The sequence below is a fragment of the Sebastes fasciatus genome, chromosome 6, assembly GCF_043250625.1.
Source record: "Sebastes fasciatus isolate fSebFas1 chromosome 6, fSebFas1.pri, whole genome shotgun sequence".
Taxonomy (NCBI): Eukaryota; Metazoa; Chordata; class Actinopteri; order Perciformes; family Sebastidae; genus Sebastes; species Sebastes fasciatus.
The window spans coordinates 16,191,011-16,218,517 of NC_133800.1; the positions used below are offsets into that span (position 1 = coordinate 16,191,011).

At 41.9% G+C, this 27,507-nt stretch overlaps 2 protein-coding genes across 8 annotated transcripts in view; both read left to right on the forward strand.

Moving 5' to 3' along the window:
• ank1a (ankyrin 1, erythrocytic a) overlaps positions 1–16,608 on the forward strand; it is a 121,630-nt gene extending 105,022 nt beyond the window's left edge. For 4 of the 7 annotated variants that reach the window (XM_074637942.1, XM_074637944.1, XM_074637946.1 and 1 more), the window contains 15 exons: positions 229–433; positions 695–791; positions 904–1,132; positions 1,213–1,341; positions 1,445–1,564; positions 1,656–1,740; positions 2,594–2,668; positions 2,961–3,092; positions 3,238–3,393; positions 9,278–9,926; positions 10,148–10,493; positions 12,886–12,969; positions 13,273–13,425; positions 14,608–14,706; positions 16,391–16,608. In XM_074637942.1, the coding sequence (XP_074494043.1) occupies positions 229–433; positions 695–791; positions 904–1,132; positions 1,213–1,341; positions 1,445–1,564; positions 1,656–1,740; positions 2,594–2,668; positions 2,961–3,092; positions 3,238–3,393; positions 9,278–9,926; positions 10,148–10,493; positions 12,886–12,969; positions 13,273–13,425; positions 14,608–14,679 (2,532 nt within the window). In that variant the 3' untranslated portion in view covers positions 14,680–14,706; positions 16,391–16,608. Of the gene's footprint in view, positions 1–228; positions 434–694; positions 792–903; positions 1,133–1,212; positions 1,342–1,444; positions 1,565–1,655; positions 1,741–2,593; positions 2,669–2,960; positions 3,093–3,237; positions 3,394–9,277; positions 9,927–10,147; positions 10,494–10,533; positions 11,682–12,885; positions 12,970–13,272; positions 13,426–14,607; positions 14,707–16,390 lie in introns of those variants that run through there. The other 3 variants (XM_074637947.1, XM_074637948.1, XM_074637949.1) reach the window with 3 other exon arrangements.
• Positions 16,609–21,040: 4,432 nt separating this feature from the next.
• LOC141769160 (eukaryotic translation initiation factor 4E-binding protein 1-like) lies at positions 21,041–26,264 on the forward strand. Its single transcript, XM_074637950.1, has 3 exons — positions 21,041–21,466; positions 24,031–24,219; positions 25,640–26,264. The coding sequence occupies exons 1-3, from the start codon at positions 21,331–21,333 to the stop codon at positions 25,669–25,671; spliced, it is 357 nt and encodes a 118-aa protein (XP_074494051.1). The 5' UTR covers positions 21,041–21,330; the 3' UTR covers positions 25,672–26,264.
• Positions 26,265–27,507: the final 1,243 nt, after the last annotated feature.

A 27,507-nucleotide genomic window follows, 5' to 3' on the forward strand; every position in this document is an offset into this window, starting at 1 on the left:
CTCTCTCTCTTTCTCTTCACCTTTAATTTTTCCCTATTCGGTTGTCCTTTATTTTACCCATTTTTCCTCATCATCCATCTCCCCTTGTATCATTCTGCTTTCTATCTTTTTTTTTTTTTTTATCTCCATTGCCTGTTCATATATTTTTCTCTCTTTTCTCTAATTTCCCTATCATCAAACCTGCGTTACGTTATACCCCCTCTCTCCATCATTTACTCTCAACCTCAGGCTCAGCCAGTTCCAGATGAACTGGTTGCAAAGCTGCTGGGTAACCAGGCAAACTTTAGCCCCGTGGTCACCGTGGAGCCTCGGCGGCGCAAGTTCCACCGACCCATCGGCCTGCGTATACCCCTGCCCCCGTCCTGGAGAGATAGCCCCCGAGACAATGGGGAGGGCGACACCACCAGTCTGCGTCTGCTTTGCTCCGTCATAGGTACTGCATGCTGCCACTGGGAGTTGTGTGGGTGGGTGAGTAGGTGTGTGTGTGTGTGTGTGTGTGTGTGTGTGTGTGTGTGTTTGTGTCGACTGGAGCAGTTCAAATTAATGGGGCAAAACTGCTGACGTGTTTTGGTGAAAGATGCCAGTTGGATAACAAAAGTATTTGTTCTTATTTTGTACATGAGACTTCTTCGTTATTACCTTTGCTAAAGCCACATTAACCAGTTTGTCTTTTCCCATCCTCTCTGGTTCCCAGGTGGCACAGCCCCAGCCCAGTGGGAAGACATCACTGGCACCACCAAGCTTATGTATGCTAAAGACTGTGCCAGCTTCACAACCAATGTTTCAGCACGGTAAATTCAGCTGGCAACACACACTGTGCATCATGTCAGCTCTCAAGTTTAATGTAGGTCTAAAACTGATTTATGTACAATACTGTGATTACATGTCATTGTTTCCTCTCAGATTCTGGCTCGCAGACTGTCCTCGGACAGCTGAGGCCGTCTCCTTCGCCAACCTACTCTACAGAGAGCTGTCGGCCGTACCCTACATGGCCAAGTTTGTGGTGTTTGCGAAGATGAACGAGCTGCGCGAGGGCCGTCTGCGTTGCTATTGCATGACCGACGATAAAATGGATAAAACCCTGGAACAGCACGAGAACTTCACAGAAGTGGCTCGCAGCAGAGACATAGAGGTCAGTTCAGAGACGAGGGCAGTGCATCATACTCATGTAGTATGTAGTATAGGTTATAATGCCTGTGTCCCATCCTGCAGGTGATGGAGGGAATGCCGCTTCACCTGGAGTGTTCAGGGAATCTGGTGCCCGTGAGGAAGGCCACCCAGCAGCCTCGCTGCTTCAGCTTCCAGGCCTTCAGAGATAACCGACTCCCTGTCTCTGTTAAGGTATTACCATTTGTCTTTCTCTTACAGATCTTTATTCAGTTTTATATTCTGTGTCTCCACTCTACATACGTATGTGCCTTCATTCTCTCCTTGTGTGTCTAAGGTGAGAGACAGCAGTAAAGAGCACACTGGATTTCTGTCTTTCCTGCGCAAGTCCACCAAGTATGAGGACAGCCAACATGTGCTCTGTAACCTCAACATCACCATGCCTCCATGTATCAAGGTAAAGCTCAATAAGACACATGCAGTGTATTTAGTTATAGTCATTTTCCTTGAGATGACAGACTTAAGCGTTGTTTGCTTGTGACTGGCAGGTTGTCGGGAGTGAAGACCGGAGGCGAACTCTAACCCCGCTGGCTTTAAGAGAAAGATACAGCGCCCTAAATGAACCTGCTATGGGTATGACGCTCTCATTCTCCTACTTGTAGTGGGGCAGCTAAGCTGAAATATTCATAACAATTGTGCATTTTGCGATAAAAACAGCACAATTGGCACAGACATAGGTTTATATGTTATGAAAAGATAATGATATTGGTGCGCTGCAATTTTGGCCCCTGAGGGCCGTGGCAGCCATTTTTCAAAATAGCTGTCAAAATAGGCGCTAAATATTAAAAAATGTTGCAGAAAACTAATTTTATGAGTCTTGATGATTTCCAAGGTGTGTTCAAACTGATTAGATCAGATGTTAGAAGATCACAGACATGTTTTCCCCCCTCTTTATTTTTTATGGGTGCTTTTTAAAAACCTTTAACCTGAGAAAAATGTGAAAACCAAATAAAAGGAGCATGGTCTCTTCAGGGTCAAAGTTCACCCCCTTACCTTCATGGTAGAATGATAGCCGATACAACTATAGAACGGCAAGAGCAGAGAAGAAGAAGAACAGAGAGCAGAAGACAGAAGCACAGTGCCCATAAATGACCCCAAAACATACAGCCAAATATTTTTTTTCTGTTAATTTGGCTTAGGCACGCTTAAAATGGCAGGGAAAACCCTGAGGTGTATTAATTGTATCCACATTGTGGCAAATTCCACAATGCTACGCAGTTTACAATTGATTCCTTTTTGCACAGTTGTTGTGCTTAACTGCCCCGCTATTGTAAACCCTTGTAACTGCTTATTTTCTTGTGAGGATATAATAATATAAGGCACAGTATGATATACAGAATCAATGAGTGTTGCAACACAGGGATAATCTCAACTTTACATTTAACAGTCAGATCTTAACCAGTCAGTTTTGGTCTGGTTTGTGCAGCATCGATGAGCGCCATGGAGAGGACAGAGCTGAAGATGGCTGTGATTGCAGAACAGTTGGGGCTGAGCTGGGCTGGTGAGTGAACAATAATATACTGAATCTGTTTTTTATGTGTTGTAAACCATCCGTGTTTACATTGTGTCTGACAAGCTTGCCTAGCTCTCTGCTGATTAAGGTCTAACATGGCTTCCAGCCAATGACACTAATTATTTCCCGTTTTCCTGCCAAGAGCCATATGAGGGTTGTTGTGCCTCTTCTGGACAGAGCTACTGTGAAGCCTTTTCACTATAACAGCATCACTCACAGGTGAAATTATATAACTATTATCCTCACTTACTTGATCTTCGCCGTCTCATTTTCTTCACAGAGTTGGCACGCGAGCTTCAGCTCAGCGTGGATGACATCAATAAGATCCGGGTGGAGAATCCCAACTCGCTGCTGGAGCAGAGCTCGGCGCTGCTCAACCTGTGGGCCACCCGCGAGGGCAAGAGGGCCAAGAGTGAGTACATGACATCTGAAATTTTTGCCTCTTTAACCCAATTTAAGTCAGATTGTTGTTGTAATGATATTGCTGTTTGTCCTGGGAACCCCCTACCCTCCTTCTCTTTTTCCTTGTGTGTCTCCTTCACGCGTCTTCACTGCAGTGGAGAGCTTGTACGCAGCTCTGAAGAGTATCGACCGTATGGACATCGTCAACATGTTGGAGGGCCAGCCGACTCAGCCCGCCAGACAAGGCGCCCGCGACCTCAGCAGACGTCGACACAACGAGAGAGACAACCTCTCCCCTGGTATGACCAATGGTAAGTTCCCTCCCCAAATCCCACAATGCAGCCCCTTCCCCACGTCCCCTTTTCGCCTTGACCTTGAGCCATCTTTCCAATAAACGTACCTCCTCGCTCCCCAAAACCCCCTGAAGGCAAAGTGAAGTGTGTTTCCCTCTGAATTCTCTCTGTTGTCCCCCATGTCTTTCTTATTTATTCCCCCCCGTGATGCTGTTGTGTATGAAAGCTGCCACAAACGTCAAACTTTTGCAGGACTTTACCCCAGCAACATGCAGAGGGACTCAGGACACTCCTACTGTGCTACAACGTACATTTCTCAACGTTTTCATTCAATGTGATGGGAAGTAGAGTAAGAAGAAAGTATGATTAAATGATGAGTTTGCAAGCATCCCATTCCTGAGTAGCCTTTGAGCAAAACACTCCACATAGAGATAAGTAAATTATCCTAGTTATAATTTTATAAGTGATATTATTGTTGTCGTTGTTGTTATTTTGTGGTCAGTATTTAAGAGTTTTTATTGCCCATTATTAATTAAGAGGGCCTACATTAGAGTGATATTTTGTCTATAAAACAACACATTGTCATACATGATCAGTCCACGTAGATCATACTGTAAGTATAGCCTAGCTTAACTGACCTCCTTACTAATTGTCAGTCCTCAGTCTTTTACTCCTTTTCCTCATGGTTTCCTTCACACATGCATACCCTACATCTTATTGACTCCATTTTCACCTCTGGACTGGTGTGAGCTCCCCTCCGTACTGGTCTGGCTTCTCCTGTCTGTCTCCAGTGCAGACGATGAGTCAGTCTGACAGGCGACAGGTCCTATTCTGTGAAAACTGGAGCAATATTCAGAGATGTAACGATGCATAAAGACGCGACCATGAGGGTCAAAGGGTGAAAAGGGAGATGTTCAGATCACAGCTGCAGTGAATCTGATAACCATGTATCTGTCTTGTCTGTCTATCTGTCTGGCTACCTGCCTCCCAAAGGCCGTTCCTGCTTTGACGTTCTGCGTTAAAAAAACGTGGCGGCACTTTGAATACGTGGATATTGTGTCTTCTGCTCATCTCACAATGATCACAGTGACGGGTTTCAAGAGGTTTATGATTTACGGTCCGGATTAACTGCATTTTTATGTAATTAAGAAAATGAGTCAATGAAGAAAATGATCAGATAAATTGAGGAATAAATAAATAAAAACAGGCAAAGAAATGAAAAATAAGAAAATAACCATCAGGCCACATATTTAAAATGAATATTGTGGACAGTGAAGGACAAAATACATGCGTTTATTTTTCAGTTTCTTTGTGCATTCGATTTATTTATTCATTTTTTAAATAGTTTATTTCTCTACTTATTTCTCAGATTAATTTATTCATTTCATATTAAACAAATAGTTTGACATTTTTGGAGATATGCTAATTAGCTTTCTTGCTGAAGAAGATCAATACCACCGTCATGTCTGTACGCTCAATAGGAAGCAACTGGTCCCGCAAGCAGCTGTTTAGCTTAGCTTAGCATAAAGACTGGAAACAGGGGGAAACAGCTAGCCTGGCTCAGCTAGCCTTGCTCAAGGCCTACGGAAAGCAGGCTGGGTCACGGGCGGACATGGGGTATAACACATACGCAGTGTAACAGAAGCTGCGGTCGTGCGTTGCGATTGGCTCAATTTCAGCGACTGCAGGCAAGATTTTACTACGCATGTGTTATACCCCCGGAGATATGACGCGTGACCCAGCCTCCTTTCCGTAGGCCTTGGCCTTGCTCTGTCCAAGCTAGCTGTTTTTGTCTGGGTGCAGTAACTTCCTGGAGTCTCTGCTGGTTTCCTGGCACAACAAGCTACTGTGTTAATTAGTCAATTAGTCAGTGCTGGTATGTGGATGTTTTAACTTCGGACAGAGCCCGGCTAGCTGTTTCCTCCTGTTTCCAGACTTTCTGCTAAACTAATCTAACCGGCTGCTGGCAGTGAGCTTCATATTTACCGTACAAATATGAGAGTGGCATTGATCTTCTCATCTAACCCTCTGCAACAAAAGCAAATAAACATATATGCCAAAATGCAGAACTGCTCCTTTAAGTCAGGTTCAGTCCTCCATATGAAATAAGCCTATTTATTAATATTATTATTATCAAAATAGTGGGTTTTTTTACATAAGAAGTCTTACAGAACAAGCTGAGAGATTATTACGTAGAGGAATCAGTTATACTGCGGCCTTCATCTTCTATCTTTCTCTGTCTTTACCTGTCTTCCTTTCTTTTTGTCAGAGCAGGATTTTACTTATCCGTTTTCCTTCATAGTTCTAGTGCACCTCTATTGTAGGTACACATGAAGGTTTATTCAAGATCATTTCCAGGTTAGGAAAGATAAAAAAAAAAAACAATACCGTAGATGATGATAGAGTAAGACCTCTTCTTTTAAGACTCTTATGAGAGGATATTTAGCTTCTCTCTGCCTGTGGCTGCATGGGGGGTAGTTTGAGTAGTTTCTTTAGGGCTAATGTTGAATGTCCTTTTGGGAGCCCTGTTTTCATTCCCTGTGAATCTGTCCCTCTCTCTGTGTTTCTCTGGACATGTCATCTGCAGCCTAGCCGCCCTACTCTTCCTCCTTCTCACTCCTCTCCGAACTCTGACCTCATGCCAACCTCATGTTGACCTCTGACCCACATCTTTATCTTTTTCTTTTTTCTTTTTTTGCGACTAGTCGTGCATTTTCTTTATTTTTGTGCTCTTGAAAACCCCACCTTTTTTAAATGTCCGCTCTGTGACCGATACCCCTCACACAGACTGTGTACTCAGCACCCACTGGGAGGGGGGAGGTGACCCTCGCTCTCTCTCTCTCTCTCTCGCTGTTTCTGTCTGTGACCATCACCCTATTTTATATTCCCCTTCCTCTCTTGCTGCCCTTCTTTTCTCTATTCCCTCTTTCCCCATCCCTTCTCTCTCTGCCCTCCTGCCTGTCTGCATGTGCATGAGGCTGACTTTCATCGCTCATCTCCCCCTGTGTTTGCATGGAGACACTGGGATGAGGGGCAGGAGTAACACTGGCTTGTTGGAGATGACGACTCAAACGCTGCATTTCCTCTTAATGCTGCTCGACCAACAGACGTGTTCTCGCATGGCATGCATACTGAGAATGACCCGACAGTCCGTTTCTTCCTCCTCAGTGATCTGTCCGAAAGGGGGGTAAAAAAGGCCGCAAACCTTTTTTTGTGACTTGCGTCTGCTCTGTTCATGTATGAATGTTGTGGTTGTCACTGATTCTATGTAACCTGTGTCCATCTGATGGGTTATTTTGTGTGAAATATACGTTTTTAATGTCTTTGTGAGTGTTGTACGAGGGTCAATTTTATATTGTTCCTCCCCTTATTGTAAATAACTCATCAATCAGTCTGTGTGAGTGTATCAGTGTGAGCGTCTTTAAGTTGTATACTTTTAGTGTTTTGAGTCCTCCATATACATGTGTAACCTATCAGTGTTTAAGTGTGTGGACAAAATGAGTATATTTCCTTTACGTGTATTTTTACGTGAGCTTCACTGCTTTGTTTTTCTGTATTTGTGTCTTTCAATCAGAGGGGGTCTGGCGATCATTTTTCATATTTCACACTCGCCCATTGCCTTCGTTTTTTTATTTGCCAGATCTCTTTCTTTCACCATCATTGCCATTCATCTTCTAACATGGAGAGAGAGGACTGACAAACTATTTCATTATCTAATTCATGGCAAACTAAAATTCCAATGTGGTAGTCTGTGTGGTGTCACCTAAAAACAATAAGCATGGCTTCAAGTCTTGATATAGTAAATTTCATAAACACACAGACTAACACCAAATCCATACTTCCAATACACGCCTGATCCCGCACCTCATTTACTTGCCAGAGAATTAGGTGTTCTTCAGATATACAAACATATTCATAGAGAGGTTTAATAACTCACATTTTCATCTGCAAGTAATTGATAATATAGCGAACAGGCTTGTTTACTCAGAGGAAAAATATGTTGATTTCAGTTTAATTAGGAGATTGCTGTATTCGATTTTAATGATGTTATTGAAGCTATAACAATATTTGCTGCAGCTTATATTACTCAGATTTAATGCAGCATTTAAAATGAAGCCAATGGACAATCAAGAGTTTGTGATTGGGGGCCCTAAACTTTAAAGGAACCTGACTCCTTTTCTGTTGTGGCCCAAATAAACAAGGAATGATGATTTTAAACTCATCATCTTCTGTGTTCTGGTAGAACATTGAGATATTTCATTAGCAATGGATGTCAAAAGACTCCAAAGTCAATGCTGTTTTTACAGCCTTCTTTTAACTTCATAAGACAAAACACTATACAATAAATCTATATTTATGATTGTTAGTTTCTATAGACAACTGACAGCAGTTGAGAGGATGAGAGAGAAAGCAGAAAGTAGGACAAGAGGTCCTTCTGGCCGCTTGGTGTCACAAATATCTCCTGCACTCTCAGCAGTACTCAACAGCAGCACAGCCAACCATGAATCAAGTTACACCCAGCAGCTCTGCACGGCTTCCTCATCACGATACAGTATACACACTCTCTTTCTCTCTGTCTCTCTCATGGAGAAGGTGAACCACCTCCTCTTATCTACATACTGTATGCCCTGCACTACATCTCCTATTTCATCCTCTGGTTGATGTACTTCCTGGTAACACATCCTGTAGTGTTACAGTCACACTTTGCTTTACCTTCATTGCCATTCATCAAATGTTTTACATAAACTATTCACCGTATTGCCATGGTAGTTGGTCATTTTCAGAGTAAATCATTCAGTATGATCAAAACAGATACAAGGCAGATTCTATGTATAGTAAAAGTGCATTTTTCATAGTCTTTAGCTTTTTCTTTATTTTTGTACAATATAATCTCAATAAATAAAAAAGCATTCCTGCTGCTGTGATATTGTGCTCTATCATGCCAGGTCTGCCTCTACAAAAAAGATATTGTTACAAAGGGTGTTCAAGGCAGTTGAAGGAGTGACCTGAGTCCACAGCACATTAACAATGTGCAGTTCTACTAATTGATGTAATTGCACTTGAAATACTCATTCAAATCTATGTTTGAGGCAGCAACCATGTGACTTTCACAACAGAAGGAAAATCAAGTCTACTGTATGTGTGTTTGCATAAATATCAGCAGTCCTATATGTGTATATAGCCGTGTTATATTGAATGCACTATAATAAATAAGTGTGTCAATGAGAGAGCAAGCAGCTGTGTGGAGTGAGCTGATGTGTGAGGAGAGGATGAGATTGCCTGCGTGCATGCTATCCAGCCTGACAACGATATTAACTTGCCTGTTTTCTGAGTGGGTTTGAATGCATGCATATCTGAGTGTGAGCGTGTGATAGTGTGAGATAGAGGGTGAGTGTGTTTACGGCATGTGTATGTGTGACAAAGAGTGTGTGTCCCTGCTGGACAGGTGTGTGTCCCGGCCCCGGGTTGGGGGCAGAGGCAGTAATTCCTGTCCATCTCCCTGCAGGTGGCAGCCAGCAGAGCAGCATCAGTCACTGCTGGGTCCAAACCAAAGTCTGTCAGGCCGTCCGGCTGTGTCTGCTGCTGCTACCGCTGCTGCTCTCACAACAGTCAGCGCTGGCTGATCGAGCTTGTCAAACCCTATTCTAAAAGCTGCCCTTGCTCTCTTGTCCTAAGCTCCTTGCACCTTTATTCTAGCTCCTGTTGTCTTGGCCCTCCCCTCTCTCCTTCCCCATTCCTCTCCCATTTGTCCCTTCAGCCTCCTCTACTCCCACCCCCCCCTAAATGCCCAGCTCATGGGCAGGGGCACTTACCCCCTCCCGGGGTCCCGGTGCTGTGGGGGTGAGGTGGGGAGCGAGGCGGGGGGCCGGGTGTCAGTGTGCCTCTCTCTGTCTCGCTCCAGGTTATGGGCTCGCGCAGGAAGAGCTTCTCTCACCGGCCTCCATGCAGTACAGCCTGCCCTCCCCGCTGGGCGCTGAGCCTTACTGGCAGGAAGTCTCCAGTCTGGACTGTGCCCCCATTGCCACCACAGAAGAAGACACCCTCATGGAGATGTCTGATGTGCAGGTGTGGCCCTCAGGCAACAGCCCGTCCCTGGTACCTGTGGAGGACTCCTCGCTGGAGTGCAGCAACGCCGACGACTCAGAAGGTCTCCTGGGGCTGCCGTACGGAAGTCTGGGTCGGCCGGCTAGTCAGGCCAGCGCAGCCAGCGGAGGGGGTGGGGTGCTGAGTGGCTCCATTGAGCTGCCCGAAGACGATTCAGAGATGGGCGTTGACTCGCTCAGCACTGCCACGCCAGCCTCGCTCGGGGGCACCATCGCCGGGATCAATCTTAACGGGCTGAACAATTGTCAGGGGTCAGAGGCAAGTTCGGAGGTATCGGCACTCACCAGTATGACTGGTGGAGATGGAGCTGGAGGAGGAGGAGGAGGAAGAGGAGGAGGGACGGGCTCAGAGGAAGGGCTTTCTCTTGTTGCAGGACAGCAAAGGGTGTATGCTCGGCTGAGTGAGTCACCTGGTCTGAGCTGTGTTGCAGACCGGAATGGAGACAGGTGAGTCAGACCTCTGTCTGCCTCTCAGGTGACAAAATCACAATCACACCAACTAAACAACAGATCTGTGCTAACATCTCCTTAATCTTTATTGCATGTCAGTGGATATCAGTGGTAAACTTCTTACGAAGGAAGTGACAGAGGAAGTTGTTTTACTTTCCGTGGCGTAAGCATGTGCGGTACGTGTACCACCTTCACATTGATCCATCCTCTCCTTCCAGGTCAGGTAACGGTGGAAACGGAGGCGGTGGAGGCTCTTTCCTTTCCTACCTGCAGGAACAGACAGGCCCGGGGTGGATGCCCGTCACTGACCCAACACAGGCCTGGGTGGGCAGTCAGCCTAAACCCAGGCAGGCCATGGACACCATGATATCATCAGTATGTAACGCCGTGGATGACCAGACCCGCGTGTCCCAGGAGGCCTTGATCCAGCCTGTGAGGGACATGGGGCACTCGGAGATCTTACGGGGGCACTTCAGAGGTACCCAGCCGTTTGAGAAGGGTTTGGGCTTCCCGCACAGGGTACCAGAGCTGAGGGCCTGGGACGACGTGCGCCTGAAGGGCCAGGTGAGTGTGTCGCTCCTCCTGTAAGAGGGATGTTTGTTCTCTATGACAAGTAATCAGTAAATGTTGCATAGGCTTTAACTGTTGTGATGCAAAACCAACAAACTTCTTTTAACGTTTAACAAATCTGCATCAGATTATTCATGATAGATCCTAGAAACATACAGCAGACATTCATACACACACACACACACACACAGAGTCTAGGGCCCAAGATGGGCACAAACAGTCCAGCCAAATATAGCAAGCATTCTCACTGTCCCACTCATGTTACACGACCCCCACCACACCCCACCCCAGGCACAACACCACCACATGACACTGTAAAGGACAATCTCAGCCGTGAAACTGTGAAAGAGCAGAAATAGACAGTTGCTTGTAGGGCCTTTGTGAGCTTGCTTTTGTATGTGGTTCTGAGAGTTTGGCTCAGACGCACTTTAGCTTTTGTAGCATTTGGACGCAGAGTGAATGCATAATTGTGTCTGCATAGTGATGCTTTTTCAGGCTGTGTGGATGAGAAAATAGTTTGTAGTTAAAGTCTCTGAAGGAAGTCAGGAGCTTCTTAGTGGTCTTACCACAGTGTACAGAAGCACACTGGAGAAGCCAGAGGTATTTAAAGCCCACAGATCACATGGTCAGAAAGAGAGAGAGGTGGGAATAGAAGACTCCCAAGGTTGCTTTTGCTTGGATCTGATGTCATTGAGTGGGTACTCCTGACCTGACAGTGGGAAGAAGGAAGAGAAGGAGTAGAGAGACTCGAGGAAAAGGCCCACTGCCCCAGCTAATGGAGGACGTACATGAACTGAAAGACAAACAACCAAACTGCGAGTGAACCGGTGACAGAAGGCCGCAGGCTGCAGCTGTTGCCTTTTCCGTCAGCTGAGAGAGGCGCTGCATTGCGAACAGGAGGGGAGTGTATTACTCGTGTGTTTGGTGCTGCTGTGTTGATTTGCCGGGGATCAAAGCGGGGTGATGTGGGCCTTGGTGACAGAGCTCCTCTTCAGTTTCGTGCTGCTGGCTTTCTTGGTGATCAGCTGTCAGAATGTCCTCCACATAGCCAGCGGGTCCGTGCGGTCCGTGCTCACCTACATACATGTTCAGCTGGACCGTGAGCTCGGTGAGGTCGAGGGAGTGGCTGACGAAGAGGAGAACGTCACCACCAGAGTGGTCCGGCGCAGAGTCATCCTCAAGGTACAGAGAGAGGGACATAGGACAAGAAATCTGAAGGAAGGATTTACAGGCGGGAAAATAACAGGAGAGAGATGAAGGAAATCTAGTGTTTGATGAAAGGCTGAAGGATGCAGTGTGTTTGGAGTGATACAGGATAGGCTTGTGGTGGTGTAGTGTGACAAAAGTGGCAGTGAGGATTAACTAAGGACACTGTACATGAGGAAATGTCAAGTCAAGTCAAATGTATTTCTATAGCACATTTAAAACAACATGAGCTGACCAAAGTTTCTTACAAACATAGGCAGAATAAAAACATGTCAAGAGAGCAGAAAACAAAATCATACATATCCACAGACAGAGACCAAGATAAAATCCATGAGTAAAAGACTGTTATAATGAGCATTATAAAAGGCCAATTAGTAATCACAATTCAAGTTCATTCAAAGCCAAAGAAAAGAGGTGGGCCTTGAGTTGTGCTTTGAAAGACTCCGTAGAGGGAGCAGATCTGATGTGGTGAGGCAGTTTGTTGTGTTTGACATGACAACAACTGAATCGAATCAACACAATAATAATAATTCAATATCCTCCCTTTAAATTCATTTTGTTAAATTACCATCAAATTGCTGCACAAATGTGGCTTAATTTGTCTTCTGCTGTTACGGATGTAAATAGATTGTCTTGGGCTCAACACGTTTGGACTCCAGTTCTATTAAAAAGCCGTATGGACTCTTCCTACTGTATCTCAGACTCTGTTAAGTGTTGACATGTTTTATTCAGGTCAACACGGGCTGGACTGGCCCTTGTCCTCGCTTCTGCATCTGTCTTTGAGCTTATAAATAGCTCTGTAGACACGCTGCTAATTATTAGTGGCTATAACAGCATTGTCATGATCCTCATGAACTGTTATTATAAATGTCCGCTAAGAAACTCCAAGGATCCCAACTGGATTTACATGCTTCCGCAAACTAACCCCTCACCCATCTGTCGTTCATCTGCTTCTCTGTGTTTCCAACCAGTGGACGGGTTTATGGCATGCAAATAATTACATTGCAGTGACAGATTGCATTAGAGCCATCATTTACTTCACTTTTTATACTTTGGGAAGTCATATCTTGTGTGGCAGTTACACTAAAATAAGTCCAGTCGAGAAGAAGGAAGGGCAGTTTATGGTTTCTTTAAAAAAACAAAACATTATTTATGGGAACAAATGCTTTTCTGTTCGCAGGGCGATGAGGTTGAAGACCTTCCTGGGGAGCATGTAAGCGAGGAACAGTTCACAGATGAACATGGAAACATTGTCACAAAAAAGGTCAGCCATTGCAACATGCTTTTATAATGTATTCTTTAACAGTATTAAGAATTGTTTTCACTTGTGTCAGTGCTCACCCAGCATCCCTCCACAGAATGATTATGAAACAAATAATCATTATAAAGCTAATCATTAAACTGTGATACACTTTATGTCCCCAAGACATAAGTAGATCTTTTTTAAAAGACTTATTTCCTCCATTTTATATGTCACCAACTCTGTCTTTTCACTGCCTTATTCCCACTCTCTGCCTCCATCCATCACTCTCTCCCACCCTCCTGTGTACTTGTGTGTACGCGGTAGATTGTGCGTAAGGTTGTGCGCAGAGGGAAAGGTTCAGGTGAAGAGGGGGTTCAGGAAGTGAGCCTGGAGGGGTCTCTGCAGGACGCCAACGAGCTGGAGGTTGATGCTGAGCAGTTCATGAGCTACGCCATCCTGGGCCGGGACAGCAGCAAGGTGGGCTTCTGATCTGCAGACAGCTGACCATCTGATGAGGGCCTGTTTGATTTAAAGCTAGTTTGTAGTGAACAGGGGACTCTGTGCTTGAAAGTCTCACCTCATCGTGGATTCCCGGGCATATCCCGACAGAGCAGCTTAACCTGCATGAGCTTCAGTACGACTGAGAACACAGTTTGTGTGTCCTCATGATCTTAAAAGCCCTGTTTTATTATGTGTCGGTCCTAAATCTAGTGGAGGACTGAGTGCAACGTTTGGTTGATTAGTTGATTGATTGCTGACCTTCTGTTACATTAATCTCCACCTAAATATTATCACCTCATGTTCATCTTCTGCATGCAGGAGGAACAAATGAGTCCACTTTGCTCTGGTGCTGTTATTGCTCACAGTTCACCACCGGCCCATTCACACTTTCATCATTTCAGTCATCACTAAGCCGCACTCACACTCATCATCGTTTGTTTCTTGCATATTTAATGACTGAATGAATCGATTGTGGCTCCTTGCGGTGGCTATATTTCCCATTCTGTCCCCATCAGTGACTGACTCTTGTCTTTTCTGTCTCCATTAAAGTTTATAGTCTTTCAACTGTGACTGTGTGCTGTATCACTCAAACCTGCCAGACTCTCTGAATCAGAGCTGGGTCAAATATTATTTACAACCTTTTCTTACCTGCAAGAAGTAGCACAGGATTGGGGTTTAACACATCAAGACAATTCAGAATAGTAGGGTGTGTATTGTCTTATGTGGTCAAATCCCATCCATCTGAATAGCAATCAGTTCAGCAAATACTATTTGACACAGGTTTACTCTGAATTCTAAAGACTGTAGATGTTTCTGATGCCCTCTTATCTTCAACTGTCTTTCCAACCCATCACTTCTGTCCTTGCTTGACTGTTTATGCATAATTTCTTTCTTTTTCCCCCCCTCTGTCCTCTCCCTTCATGTATTTCTTTCTTTTCATTACATCTCCTCTGTTGTTTTTCTGTTCTCTCTTTCCTTGTCGCACTATTTCCCTCCTCTGTTGTTCCATTTCTGTTTCCCTTCCTCATCTTTCTCTTCCTGTCACATCTCTTTTATTTCACTTTCCTTTACTAATGATCCCTCAACCCTCTTGTTCGGCTCCCACCTGTTCTCAATCCTCGCACCTCTTCTGCCGCCAACCCCTCCGCGCCGATGTAGCCCGATACTGTGGATGTGAAGAAAGGTGCTCAGATAGTGAAATGTGCCAGTCTGCGGAGAGTTAAGCAGTGAGGCAGACTGAGTGCTGCGTCCCCGCAGGTACGGGACTGACCCACAGCGCCTCGTCTGACCTGTGGGCTAGACCATTTAATCCAGTCTCTTTGGATTAAATGCATCTGAATGTACCTTTAATTCAATACTAATGACATGTAATGTGATGCTGGCACAGCATAATGAATCTTCAGTTTAAGAAATGGTTTAAAAAAAGAAGAAAAAAAGGTTTATGACTTTCATTCAGTACAAAAATAGGAGTAAAACTCTCAGAAAATGGGGACATCCCATGACCACGACCATTTTTAAGTCTGTCTAATATAGAATTGATTTTGATATACAGAGTTTCAGTCGGCATTAATGCAGAAGTGATACTTAATGCCTCACTAACTTTATCAATATCAATTTCTTCCAGTTTTTACAACCTGAACAATAGAAATTTAGGCTGCTTGCCTTCTGCAAAATCTATGGAGTTATATTTGTGAAAAATACCAAACACACAACTAAATGCATTGGCCACAGAATTGATTTTTGTTTGCTTAAATTAAAGTAACAGTGTGTAATAATTAAGGGGGATCTATTAGCAGAAATGGAATATAATATTAATCAGTATGTTTTCATTAGTGTATAATCACCTGAAAATAAGAATCGTTGTGTTTTCGTTAGCTTAGAATGAGCCCTTCCTATTAACTTAGGGAGCGGGTCCTCTTCATGGAGTCCACCATGTTTCTACAGTAGCCCAGAACGGACAAACCAAACACTGGCTCTAGAGAGAGCCTTTCACTTTTTTACATTACCTGAAGGCAACCATAGTTCTCCGAAACGCTTGTGCAACGCTTTTGAAACGCTTGTGAAACGCTTGTGAAACTGCGGTAACGTGAGCCGCAGAGTGTAAAACCGTGGTACCGCCAGCCGCCGTCTGACTTCCGTTCCTAAAGTAGTGTTATTACGATAAGGATGGCCTCTGAGCGAGGTGAACGGCGTTACCACGGTTTTGCACTCGACGGCTCACTTTACCGCAAGTCCTTAAATTAAATAGTTCTTTGCGTGATAATTTCTCTACAATATGTAATTTATACATGCAAAAAAAAGTTTCTGTGCACTCAATATAATGCTGTACAGAAGGACAACACAAGTTTGATGCAAATAGATCATTATTGTTTTGCTGTAGGTTATGTCAGGTCAGTCTATTTCTTTGTGCATGTTGTGACAAGCTGGAAAAAAGGTTGGCACAGTGTGCACTCAGCAAAACAAGCGACCTAAAAGGATCTTGTAAATTGACAGCTCTCAAGGTCAAAGCTGCAAGACCAGTTGTCCTGGGAGTTTCTATCTGGAGCCACTGCAGTGTGTGTATGTGTGTGTGTGTTTGGGTGTGTGTGTGCATGTGTGACTTGCCCTTTCTAACGTAAAGGCCATGACATTCCTGAGATTACTGATATTTCAAGCGACTCACTACTGAATGTTTAACCACTTTTGCCAACCATTATTGCTTGAATGCTTCTGCAGAACTAATGTGCTGTTTTAGTGTTTGAGTGTTGCGATGACTGATCAGAGTCAGAGAGGAATATAGTTGATATATGAGCTTCAATTGAAGGGAAATTTTCAAGATGGACAGTTTAGCCAAGACTGCATATACTCACATTTGCATTGACTTACTGCAGCTTGCATGTCACCTGCTCTGTAGATTCCTGATGCGTTGTTGCTAAACCTCCTTGTTTCCGTCTCTCCACAGAGTTCTCCACAGGATTCAACCCCTTCACCAAAACCATCCTACATGGACACATGACCAGCAGCAGCTGACAGGAGGAAGAACACACACAAAAAGGCAGACGGACAGAAATGAACGGCAACGCCATGACAACCATAGCGGCTAACCTATGCCGACTATCAGCACGCACCGGAGGAGAAGGATATGGATTTACTTGTAGTTTTTATTACCTTTTTTTTTTTTTAAAGAAACCGTGGAAAAAAAACAACTACTACTAGGCTAGAAGCATGATTTTGTATAAAACAAAAAACCAAACACAAACAAAAAAAAACTAGCAACCAAAACGTGCTTCCTGTTATCTGTATCAGCATGAGTGACTGCTGCCGCATGGCCTGTCTTTAACTACAAATACTGAGGGAATATAAGGGTGGGGAGGGATGGGGAGGACACACTGCTGTATGGGACAGGCATGCAATGTAAGGTATGGTCAATAACTGGCCCGTTTTCTGAACAAACGGGGTCAAACTTAAGAAAAGGGGAGACTAAAAAACTGAGAATTACATAATCTCTAGGCAAAAGGTTGCTCCCCCTCCTCACAGCCACACTCTTCAAGCTAAGAGCATCACAAACTAGTTTTAAACCTGTCCCAGTGCTCTCAAAGTCCAGTTAAGCTACAATTATCACCCAAGGACATCAGTGTTGTACATAATATCGTATGCACTAAAATGCTCTACGTGACTGTGTGTTACGTGTGTTGTTTATGTTATAAGATCCCTATGCGATGCCACTGATGCTGCTGTTTCAGGTACATAAGAGATTCCTCCCCGTTATTTCTCGTTTGGTTCGTCCGGTCTGGACCTATATATTATTCTATATATCTTGAGATCTTTGTGGGTACAAGAACATGCAAATGTCGTGTCGCTATGCCTGTTTTTTAAACGTCGGATTTTTGTGCGTCAGGTTGTTTGTTTCTTTGTGCTTTTCATGTGCTTTCAGCCTTTGCTTTCTGACATGTCAAACTGTAGAGGGAAGACATACTGTAAGTCGTTTGTTTTTTTTGAGCTTTGGGAGGCAGGTTTCTGCAGTGAACCCGCCTCCCTGACCTTCCCTTAGAGTGGTTTGCCTTGTGGAGAGGGTGACAAAGCGATGTATGATGAGTGACAGATTATCAGGAGAGATTAACCCACTCTAGCATCCCGCTCCTCCGCCTTTTCTTGTCCCCCGTGTGCCGTGTATCCTTGTGAGGTTTCTGTTAATCAGACGTCTGTCTGAGCCAAAATCCCAACACCCTCAATCTCGCCCTACCTACCTCCTACCTCTCCCCCCCCCCCCCCCCAACCTCTCTGAGTAGATGTAGCAGTCCTGTCCACCTTCAGCAGGGGGCAGGTTCCCACCTTCAGCTCGTAGCAGCATCTGTTTGACTTCATCGTGCAGTATATATGACACCACCACCACCACCATCACACATTAAGGTGCACTTATAGACCATCTCACCACCATCAGAATATGTCACTTGATGAGAATACAGTAGCTGAAATACTGGTAATAATGTAGCACTAGTTTGACTGGGTAAAAAAATGAAGAGTCAGCTGGAGAGAGGAAAGTGTCGAGCCGAGGGTCGAGGACGTGTTGAGCTTTGATGTTTGTCTCCTTGGCGATTTGTTCGGAGTGTAGCAAAGACAGTCGGTCACCAATCACTGTGATGAGAAACTGTAATACTGACCCACAACTGTGAGCCTGACCCTTCCCGAAGCGTGCGTCTCGTTTCACTCCTTTCTTTAGTGTTACGTCTTTTTTTGTCATGATTTGCTGTCTTAACTGTACTTCAGAAGAAGCAATAACTGCTTACGAAAGGAAAGGATTGTTTGTGTGAGTGTGTTTGAGTGTGTGTTTGTGAGGATTTGAGGATCATAGTTCACATTCTTCCTAAGCTCTGGCTTTCAATGTGTTAAGCACAGCTTTAGGCCTCACCCCACTCAGAAATGATGTCAGTACATTAGTATCCCACATTTCATCACTTTGCCTAATACTATTAAGTTTTACTCTAAGATTGGGCAACTATAGGTATGACTTCATACCAGCCATCCCATCTGCAAAGTGCCCAGTGTCTGTTTTTGTTACTCATCAGGGAATGTGTTTAGTCATGGCTTTTAAACCTTAATGACATTCATATGCACCTTGAAAGAAATCCTATTGAATGTGTGTGTGTGTGAGTGTGTCTGGGAGATTTTAATATCACATATTCAGTCCTGGATATTGGGACATGTCAACGTTGTGATAATATCAAAGGAAGTAATATTGCAAATGGACAAAGAGCACAGGCTCTCAGATTATAATATAATAATAACTAACTCACATATTTTTTAAAAGTTGATTTACCTCAATAAGCGTGCCATCTCACATGATATCTACATGCATTTGTTTCAAACATTATGTTAGACATTTATTATTATGGAAAAATATGTCAGCCACAAAAACGTTGCAATAATCACCCATCATCAAGTGTTTGTTTTAGTACGGCTTCACAGCCAGAGATGATGAATGTAAAGTCTTGGTATACTGTAAGTCTTGTTATAAAGTAGTCATCCGTGTTGGTTCTGTACTTTAGTAGATGATAGGGGATTCACTCTGTTGTTTCAACTCCGTATCTGCTGTTGACATTCATTACAAACACGCACAGAAATCATGGAAGAGGGGAGATTTAAAGAGAGAAGGGTTTTGGACATTTTTAACAAATATCCCTTCATCAGATATTATTTCCACTTTATCATCTTTTTTAATAACCACAAAAAGGTTAGATGTCAATAAAGATTACACAGCAGTGTAATTGTGTATTACCCCTTATGTCATAGCTCTCTAAGGGCTCATAACGATGGTATGCTTGGGTTGGTTTCTGAAGCAGGGGCCGTTTATAAAGCCACTGCTGATGTCAGGGTTGGAGCGATGGGAGGGCTGATGAAAAGACAATAAGAAGGAGCACTTTGCAGTTAGGTGGAGTTATCGTGGGGAGGCTTAGTGGCTCCGACGGCTAGTCTTTCAAGATGACAAGCATTTTTCCTCAACACAACCCACCCCTGATCTATTTCTGCCCCCTTTTACCAAATATAAGACTGAGCCGATTCTGAGGCTTCCACATGGTGACAGTGTGAACGGAGGAGTCCAACTAAGTGCAAGCAGCGGGAGGAATGGTTACAATGCACTGAGGGACGACTGAGACGATACCATGCACCAAGTTCATGCAAAAATATTAACTGTTGCAAAAACTAGAGAACACATGTATATTCCTTTAGAATGGATTGAAGACATTATTAACGCAATAGCATATTACTCAATACTAAGGAATGCAACTGCGCACATGCACAGAAAATGTTTTTAACATAAAAGGCTATATATATATATGAAATATATGAAAATATAAATAAATATATATATTTACTTAGAATGCTATGCACCCTTACTTGTCAACTGGGATTCTAGTTATGTTATATGGATGTACTTTTAGCATCATACAGCTGTAGCTACCAAGAGACTGTTGAGTTCTGGGTAATGCCTGCAACCTGGGGATAAAATAGGGGTCTTGTGGGTATTTTAACCAGTTTTGTTTGCTTTTTTTTATTGTTATGGAGAGTCAAACATGAATTTAAAATATACATGTAAAAGCCTTTTAATCCAATCAAAATCCGAGGACATCTATTGACAATTTACTCTGTACACCAGCTCAACATTTACAAAAATTAATAAAGAAATGAAATGTCTTTGTGTACAGTGTGTATACTTTTGTGTGAAACACTTGATCCACGTGCACCCAACTGCTGACGATCATGCCGTAGTTTTGAACAAACCAAGTGTTATACTGTGCATACTGCTGTTATGAACGTGATTAAGCTTCATCTTATTAGGCTTTCACCAAAGTACCAATTTTTTTTAATACTTTCATATGCAAGAACAATACAACTTATTCCCACTACAAACTCAATAATACAGTACAATACAATACACAGGAGACAAAACTAGGAAGTAAAAAAAATACTAATAATGATAGAACTAATATAAATTAATAATAATAACTGCATAAATACAAAATAATATTAATAACCACATAAATACAAAGTGATGATAGTGATAATAATAATAAAAGCTACATAAATACAAAATAATAATAATAATAACTACATTAATAAAGTGATATAATAATACAAATTATAATAAAAATATAAAATAATAATAATAAATACAAAATGTTTAACATAATGGGAGCTTTGAAACTGCAAAAGCATACATATAAATAGACAAATTAATAGACCAGTGGCTGATCCCTGTTTGTTAAAAAAAAAAAAAAAGAAAAGGTAAGATGCATAATGTGTCCATTTTCAGAAACCATTTAATAAATGCAGTCCTGCAACACCAGCAGCTATTGCTTGTGTTTGCACAGGTTTAGACTATAATTAAACTGGTGTAGTTGCTGTAGCAAGGTTATAAGAAGTTGAATAGATCCTTTAGCCAAATTAGATGACCTTCCAGGGCCAGATCTTAGTTTATATGATCGTACTATGGATCTAATAAGATAAGGGAGTAAGAGTTGAACTTTGTACAGTCATTGCACATGTATACTGTGCCAGTAGAGGACGCACTAAGCTCAGCTGGTCCACCTGGTGTCCTGCAGCCTGCTGCTTCTGTCTGTGTGTTGTTGTGTGTGCATGTAGAGACTGACTGGAGCAGAGCAACTTGGTGTGCTCAGGTCGTTTTAAAGAAAAGAACTTGGGACACTTGTGTGAGAGAGACTGCATGTTGTGATGTGACCAAATTAGATACATTTCATCATTTTGCACTTATGAAAAAGAGGTATTTATTTGTATTTATCTGTTTCTGTTGAAGCCAAAAACAGGCGCGGCGTGGCTTTGTTGTTGTGCAAAGACTTTGTTTCATGCTATTTAGTTAGCTAGTTTATTCTAATTGAGATCAAGATGTCCACTGACTGCCAGAAGACCACTGCCAAGACCATCCCGTCCACCAGGAGGGTGACCATCAGCGACGCGGCGCACATGCCCCAAGACTACTCCACTACACCCGGAGGGACGCTGTTCAGCACCACACCGGGAGGTACGTACTGCTGCTGTTATATACATGCATGTGCAGAAGAGATATGCATGATTTATACTCTTTATCAGGTAAACAGCTGTGATGTCAGTGGCTGCAGGGGCTGCTAACTCCATGAGGTCTGCTGCTAGCTAGCTAGTGTTTGTTTGGAAACAAGAGGATGAGACACGGAAGAAGAAGGATTACTCACTCTGAGGCCATAAAGTAATAGTAACCCAAGACATGGGAGTGGTATGAACTCATAACATAGCTTTCTCATTAAATAGAGACGTGTTTATTGTGCTGTTTGTGGGTTTTATCAGCTGATCTTTGCACCCACACTGTCCTCTGCTGCTGATGACGCTGCTGCTGCTTTATACGTCACCAAGTACTAGAGCTGTGATTGGTGCTTTCCAAGTGTGAGCTTGTTGTTGATTGTTGTGCACTTTAATTGATGATTCAAGATGTTTATTGTCACGCCGGTTATACAGGTACAATCGTGTGAAATGCTTTTTGCTGGGAAGCTCCATTTAAATAATAAGTTATATTACAATTATAAAAGGAAATACTTTGTACAAGGGCATATTAAGAACATATACATTACGAACCTATACTGTTTATATATATGTCTATACATTATATATGTATAATTGATAGTGAGTTGATGTTTTATCTGTAGCTCATCAAATCTTGATAAACATAAGATCTAGACAGTAATATTTTGCCATCTTTGGATTGGTTCTGGTTTGTTAGACAGTGCAATATGTTAAATTGGGACAGTGCAATAAGATAAGATATTCCTTTATTAGTCCCGCAGTGGGGAAATTTGCAGTGTACAGCAGCAAAAGGGATAGTGCAAAAAACAACATGCATCAGCTAACACAGTAAAAAAAGAGCTAAACAAAGTGTAACAAAATATGAACCATTTAAATAGAAGGAAGTATAACAATAGGAGCAGTATATACAGTATTGACAATAAACAGACTATTAATAAAATTGCACAGGTGGAAAATTATATTGCACAGTGAGAATGAAATGAATGAATGAAATTCCACCTGAAAATATCAGGTTATTGTCAGTTTTTGGTGTGTAAGTGGTCTACTGGGAGCAGTGCTGGTTGTGGAGTCTGACAGATGCAGAAAGGAAGGATCTGCGATGGAGCTCCTTCACACACTTTGGGTGGAGCAGCCTGTCGCTGAAGGAGCTCTCCAGTGCTGAGATGGTGTCCTGCATAGGGTGGGAGTCATTCTCCATCATGGATGACAGCTTAGCCATCATCCTCCATCAATAAACATAAGACCTAGACAGTAATACTTTGCCATCTTTGGATTGGTTCTCATTGGTCATGTGGTGTGATAGCTCCTCCCTCGCTGGTTGTGTCTGTTATGTATGTTTTATGTATGTACTGTATGCACAGCTGATGTACAGTACAATCTCAATAAGACCAAATTATCCTATCATTTTTATAGGTTTTGGTATACATTTCAGTTAAACTTTTACCAGGCCAAAATATTCTATCACGAGATAGGTCATTTCATATGGCTGAAACTAAACCAAACCTGTGATCATTGATTATTGATTGGGAACATACAGTACATATGTAAATTGATTGTAATGTACGATGTTGTATTATGTGATTTTATGTAAGATGTGCTATTCTGTTTTTGTTTTTATTATTTTCTTTTTCTTAAAAGCCTAACCAGGGACAAGGTCTGCAAATTAGTTATGGCTAGAAGTCCTATATACATTGCATCGGTTGCACTTTAATTAAGTGTAACAATGCCTATGTATTGTCCCTGTCAAATAAACTAATAAATAAATAAATAAATAAAATGTCTCAATAACGATATATATCATAATATAGCAGGTTTTCTGTTAATTCGATAAATAAATAGTATATCTCAAATAACCACATGGTAGAACTTATTTTTGTATTCTCCTATGTGAATTAAATACATGATAAATGAAAAGTACTGAGATGTTCTCATTTTAAGAACTTGAATGCAAAATGAACATAACAGTTTTAAGTGAAATTATAGAGAGAAAAAAATGCAAAAGGTGCAATTTTTATATCGTTTTGACGATATATATTTCATCATATCGCTTGTTGTTAAAGAATACATTGTGTCCCTTTTGTGCAAACCTCTCAGCAATTGATCGCCAAATTCGGTTATTTTATTGGTCAGATTTTAGTGTCTAGTATAAACTGGCAGTACCCAAACCCGATTTCAGTCAGAACACACTTACATCATGGAATTGACTATTTATAGGTGGTTATGCTGTTGGATTTGACGTAAATAAACACATGCAGGACCGTTACATTAACAATATGAATATCCTGTGACATAAGGAGGAGGTTGGGGTGGTCGAGAGGAGGCTGTAGCAGCAAACAGCGTTGATATGAACTTATCAGCAGAGTAATGGTGAGAAGTGTCACGGTAAAATGGATACACTGCACACCTGCATGAATATAATGGATGGAAGACAGAGCCATTAATGCAGGTGCTACCTCAATGCTCTGTCTGAACTGATGCAGTGCTCTATTTCTAACAGTCATCCTTCTCTTTTCTTTCCTCTTCACCCAAAAGGAACCAGGATCATCTACGACCGAAAGTTCCTGCTGGGGTGTCGCACCTCTCCGGCGGCCAAGACTCCCCCGAGAGGTCTGCCCAACATTCCAGGGGTGACCAGTCCTCCCTCCAAAGACGCCGACGAGAAGGACCATAATGGAGAACTACCGAACAACAACATCGCTGCTCCTGATAGCAGCAACACTGGTATGTTCACACCTCATACAAACATCACATTTAGATTTGGAGTGAAGGATTCAGGCGTAAATTCATGTAGCCACTGAAAACTAAAGCACTGATGGATCCCTCACCTCAGTTATGTCACGTGTATCACTGTCATCCATCAGATCATAGAACTGTTCTCACACAGCTGTCGTTCTCTGTCTGTCATGGATGATAGAAGCCAGTTTGAGGTTTGAACACAAGATACAAGGAGGTCATTCGTGCCATTTCATTTCACTTTATTGTTCAGCTTGAGATTGTGTCTCTGTCAGCTGATTTCTGTTTAGATGGGCTTTGTAATTTTGCGCTAACTAATCAATACCTAGTGATGTGCCCGTCGTGTCAACAATAGGGATGGGCATTTCAAGCAAAAACACTAATATACTACTAAGTCGAATTATTTCAACCAAATTGTTGGAACAGTGCAAAGACTAACCAAGACGGTTTTGGTGAGTTTTATTCCTGTCAATTTTGAATCAATTGTGTTTTACGATCCTCGAACACATCGACCAGCTGAAACTATGGGGGCACTGTGCCGCACACACACGCCAATCTAAAAAAGCCGAACTGAATGTGCCACATAAGTTTTACAGCCGACACCTGCGACGGTAGAAACAAGGGGAAACTTCAAAACTCAAAACTTAAACTTAAAAAAAAACCAAAAAACATTTTAAACATGTTGATTCTAGAGTTGTTATTTCCTAAAGTCGACTTGCAGCAACCTGAACAGCTGCATCAATCTCGTCTAGGCTTGTCAACATTTTCTTGCCAATTTTTCTGTCCCCATTTTTCCTGCTGTTGGCACAAGAAGACGACTTCTCCATTCTTAACTCCGCCTACAAAGCTCTGATTGGATCGGTTGTTTCTCCAAGTGGGGAAACGACCATCAATGAGCACGCCACCAGACCTAATTTAATCGCTGAAAAAAATTTAAGACATTGGCGGCGTTTCAGAGGTCTGGAACCCAGCTAAGGCCTGATATGTTTCCTGATATGAGTTCTTATTTATTTGTGGCTTTTTTATTCTTGAATGGTTTTATTGACATAAAAAGTTGCAGTCGGTCAGAACTAAACATTCATTTTATATGTATTCATACATATCTGAGTTGTTTATCAAAAGAGAGAAACATATTTGAAGGCATTTCAAGTTTGATAACTGTTAAAAACATATTAGTTGTCAAATTTCACATATTTCTATGGGTACAGTATCACTCAATGAACTCTTGCTATGTTAACTGCCAGATGTTATTTAACAATATTTTACCAGCTAGTGATATAAGTCTTTCAGTCTTCCTGAAATATTACTTTGAGTTAAATATGATATGCAACTGTTAATTGATCCTAGAGTAGCAGGCAGTTGGTGTTTGTGGGTTTTATGAAATATATGTCTTTTTTTTTTTGTCCAGGTGATGACTCACAGTTTGAGATGGACATCTAGGTGGTCCTGGAGCGAGTATTAAGATGTCAGACTCACCGACACGATGCTGTGAAGAGAGGCTCAGGGGCGCCTTCTTATTTCCCATCTTCCATTCCATGAAAACGGAGGTTCGCCTTCAATATCTCCAGTGTCTTAGTGTTTTAAAGTCTGTCTCTAAAAATATCATTTGCTTGTTTTGCCCAGAACAAATCTGTAATGAAACTTTTTTTTTTTCTGTCTGCCTTAAGGCTTAAACCTGATTTCTGTGTGACAAAGTGTGCCTTCCTGTCATGTTTAAAATCAACACTGAGAAGTAAACACCAACAAAGCCTCATCCCTAAGAACTCGGATAAGAAAATGAAAATGAAAATCAACAGAGAATAATTTAAGTTTTATAACCATTCCACACATTTCCTGACACCTCTCTTCAGATATTGCCTTGAAATGTTCAAGATGCTGTATAATTTCTCGATCGTGCTCTTAAGAACGAGTTCTTCACCTGAAGTCTCATATGGAGAATGTAAAACATGAAGATGTTAATGACATTTTTTAAACAGATTTTCACACGGTTTATAGGGTGATAAAGAATTAAAGCAAAACGTCATTAAAGCAAACACTCTTGTTGTCATGTATTTTTGTTGTGTGCTCTTAATGAGTCTTGTGATGTCATGTCAGTGAATTGTATTCTTACAATAATATATTCATCGGTTCTCTGGTCTGAATACACATTTCTCTTGGACAGCCATCTGAAAGAGCAAAAAGCCATAAAAGCTGTTGGTTATTTCTGGGATATAATGAAAACTAAAGATTAGATGACCACAGCTGAGTTATTATCAGCTTCCTTTACAGTGAAAAGCTAATATACATTTGAAGTGATAAATCTTGTTGACATGTTGCTTAACAGTTTTTAGCACTTCCTATGCTCCCCTGATACAGCACAAGTCATATCAGAGGAATTCCTCGAGGAGCTCACAGGCAGCTGATAACCTCAGTCAACGGACTGTATAAAGAGAGGTCAATATACAACCGTACATAGCTGAGAGAAACTCCCTCCTTCCTAAGGGCTATATGGGCTCATCCACCTCTGTTGCTGGCTTGTTGCTTCACTGTGTTTTATTCAGTTTATTCTGAAGTGACTTACCAGGCTTTCCCTTTGATGAGTGTATTATATAAAAGCGTCTAAATAATAGATGAAATAAATGTCCCAAGGCAACTGAGGCATTATCGCACTGAATTATTCCGAGTTAGTGTGTTGCGGTTCTCTGGTTTGATCTCCAAGTTTTGCAAAAGATGTGCAAGTCAAGTGGAATCGGGACAATTTACTAGTGGTGGTGAAGACTCCCATGATCCCTCTCCACTTCACAGAAAGACATTTGTAATATAATATAATACTCTGCAAAATAATAGTTTAAAATAGTCTTCCTACGGTAATTTACAGTAAATTACTTTTGTGTCTGTACAAATATCAACCCTTAAACTATATAAAATCACTTTTTAACCACACGCTTAATGACTGCATTTTTAAGGAAAAAACACATTGAATGACTTGATTTCTGTAATTTAAATGCATTTCTTCATAATCATGACCAGGAAAAATCTGTAAAATATGACCTCACATTTAATATAAAATTACATTTAAAATCTATACAAATACAACAAATTGGCATTAAAAAACAATATTAATGTAATCTTAAATTTGAACATCAATCACTTGTAATTTTATGGGTAAGCCTTTAAATTACTGCAAATATCTGTAAATCTACAAACATGTTATTGTTTTATGGAAAAACGAGAAAAATAGAGAAAATTTCCTGTAAAATTATTGTTATTATTATTATTATTTTACAGTTAGATGTC

Excerpts from the sequence above, each read along its gene's own strand:
- LOC141769160 (XM_074637950.1), top strand. The coding sequence starts at position 21,331 with ATGTCCACTGACTGCCAGAAGACCACTGCCAAGACCATCCCGTCCACC. Across the intron at positions 21,467-24,030 it reads GTTCAGCACCACACCGGGAG|GAACCAGGATCATCTACGAC; the intron begins GTACGTACTGCT and ends TTCACCCAAAAG. Across the intron at positions 24,220-25,639 it reads TCCTGATAGCAGCAACACTG|GTGATGACTCACAGTTTGAG; the intron begins GTATGTTCACAC and ends TTTTTTGTCCAG.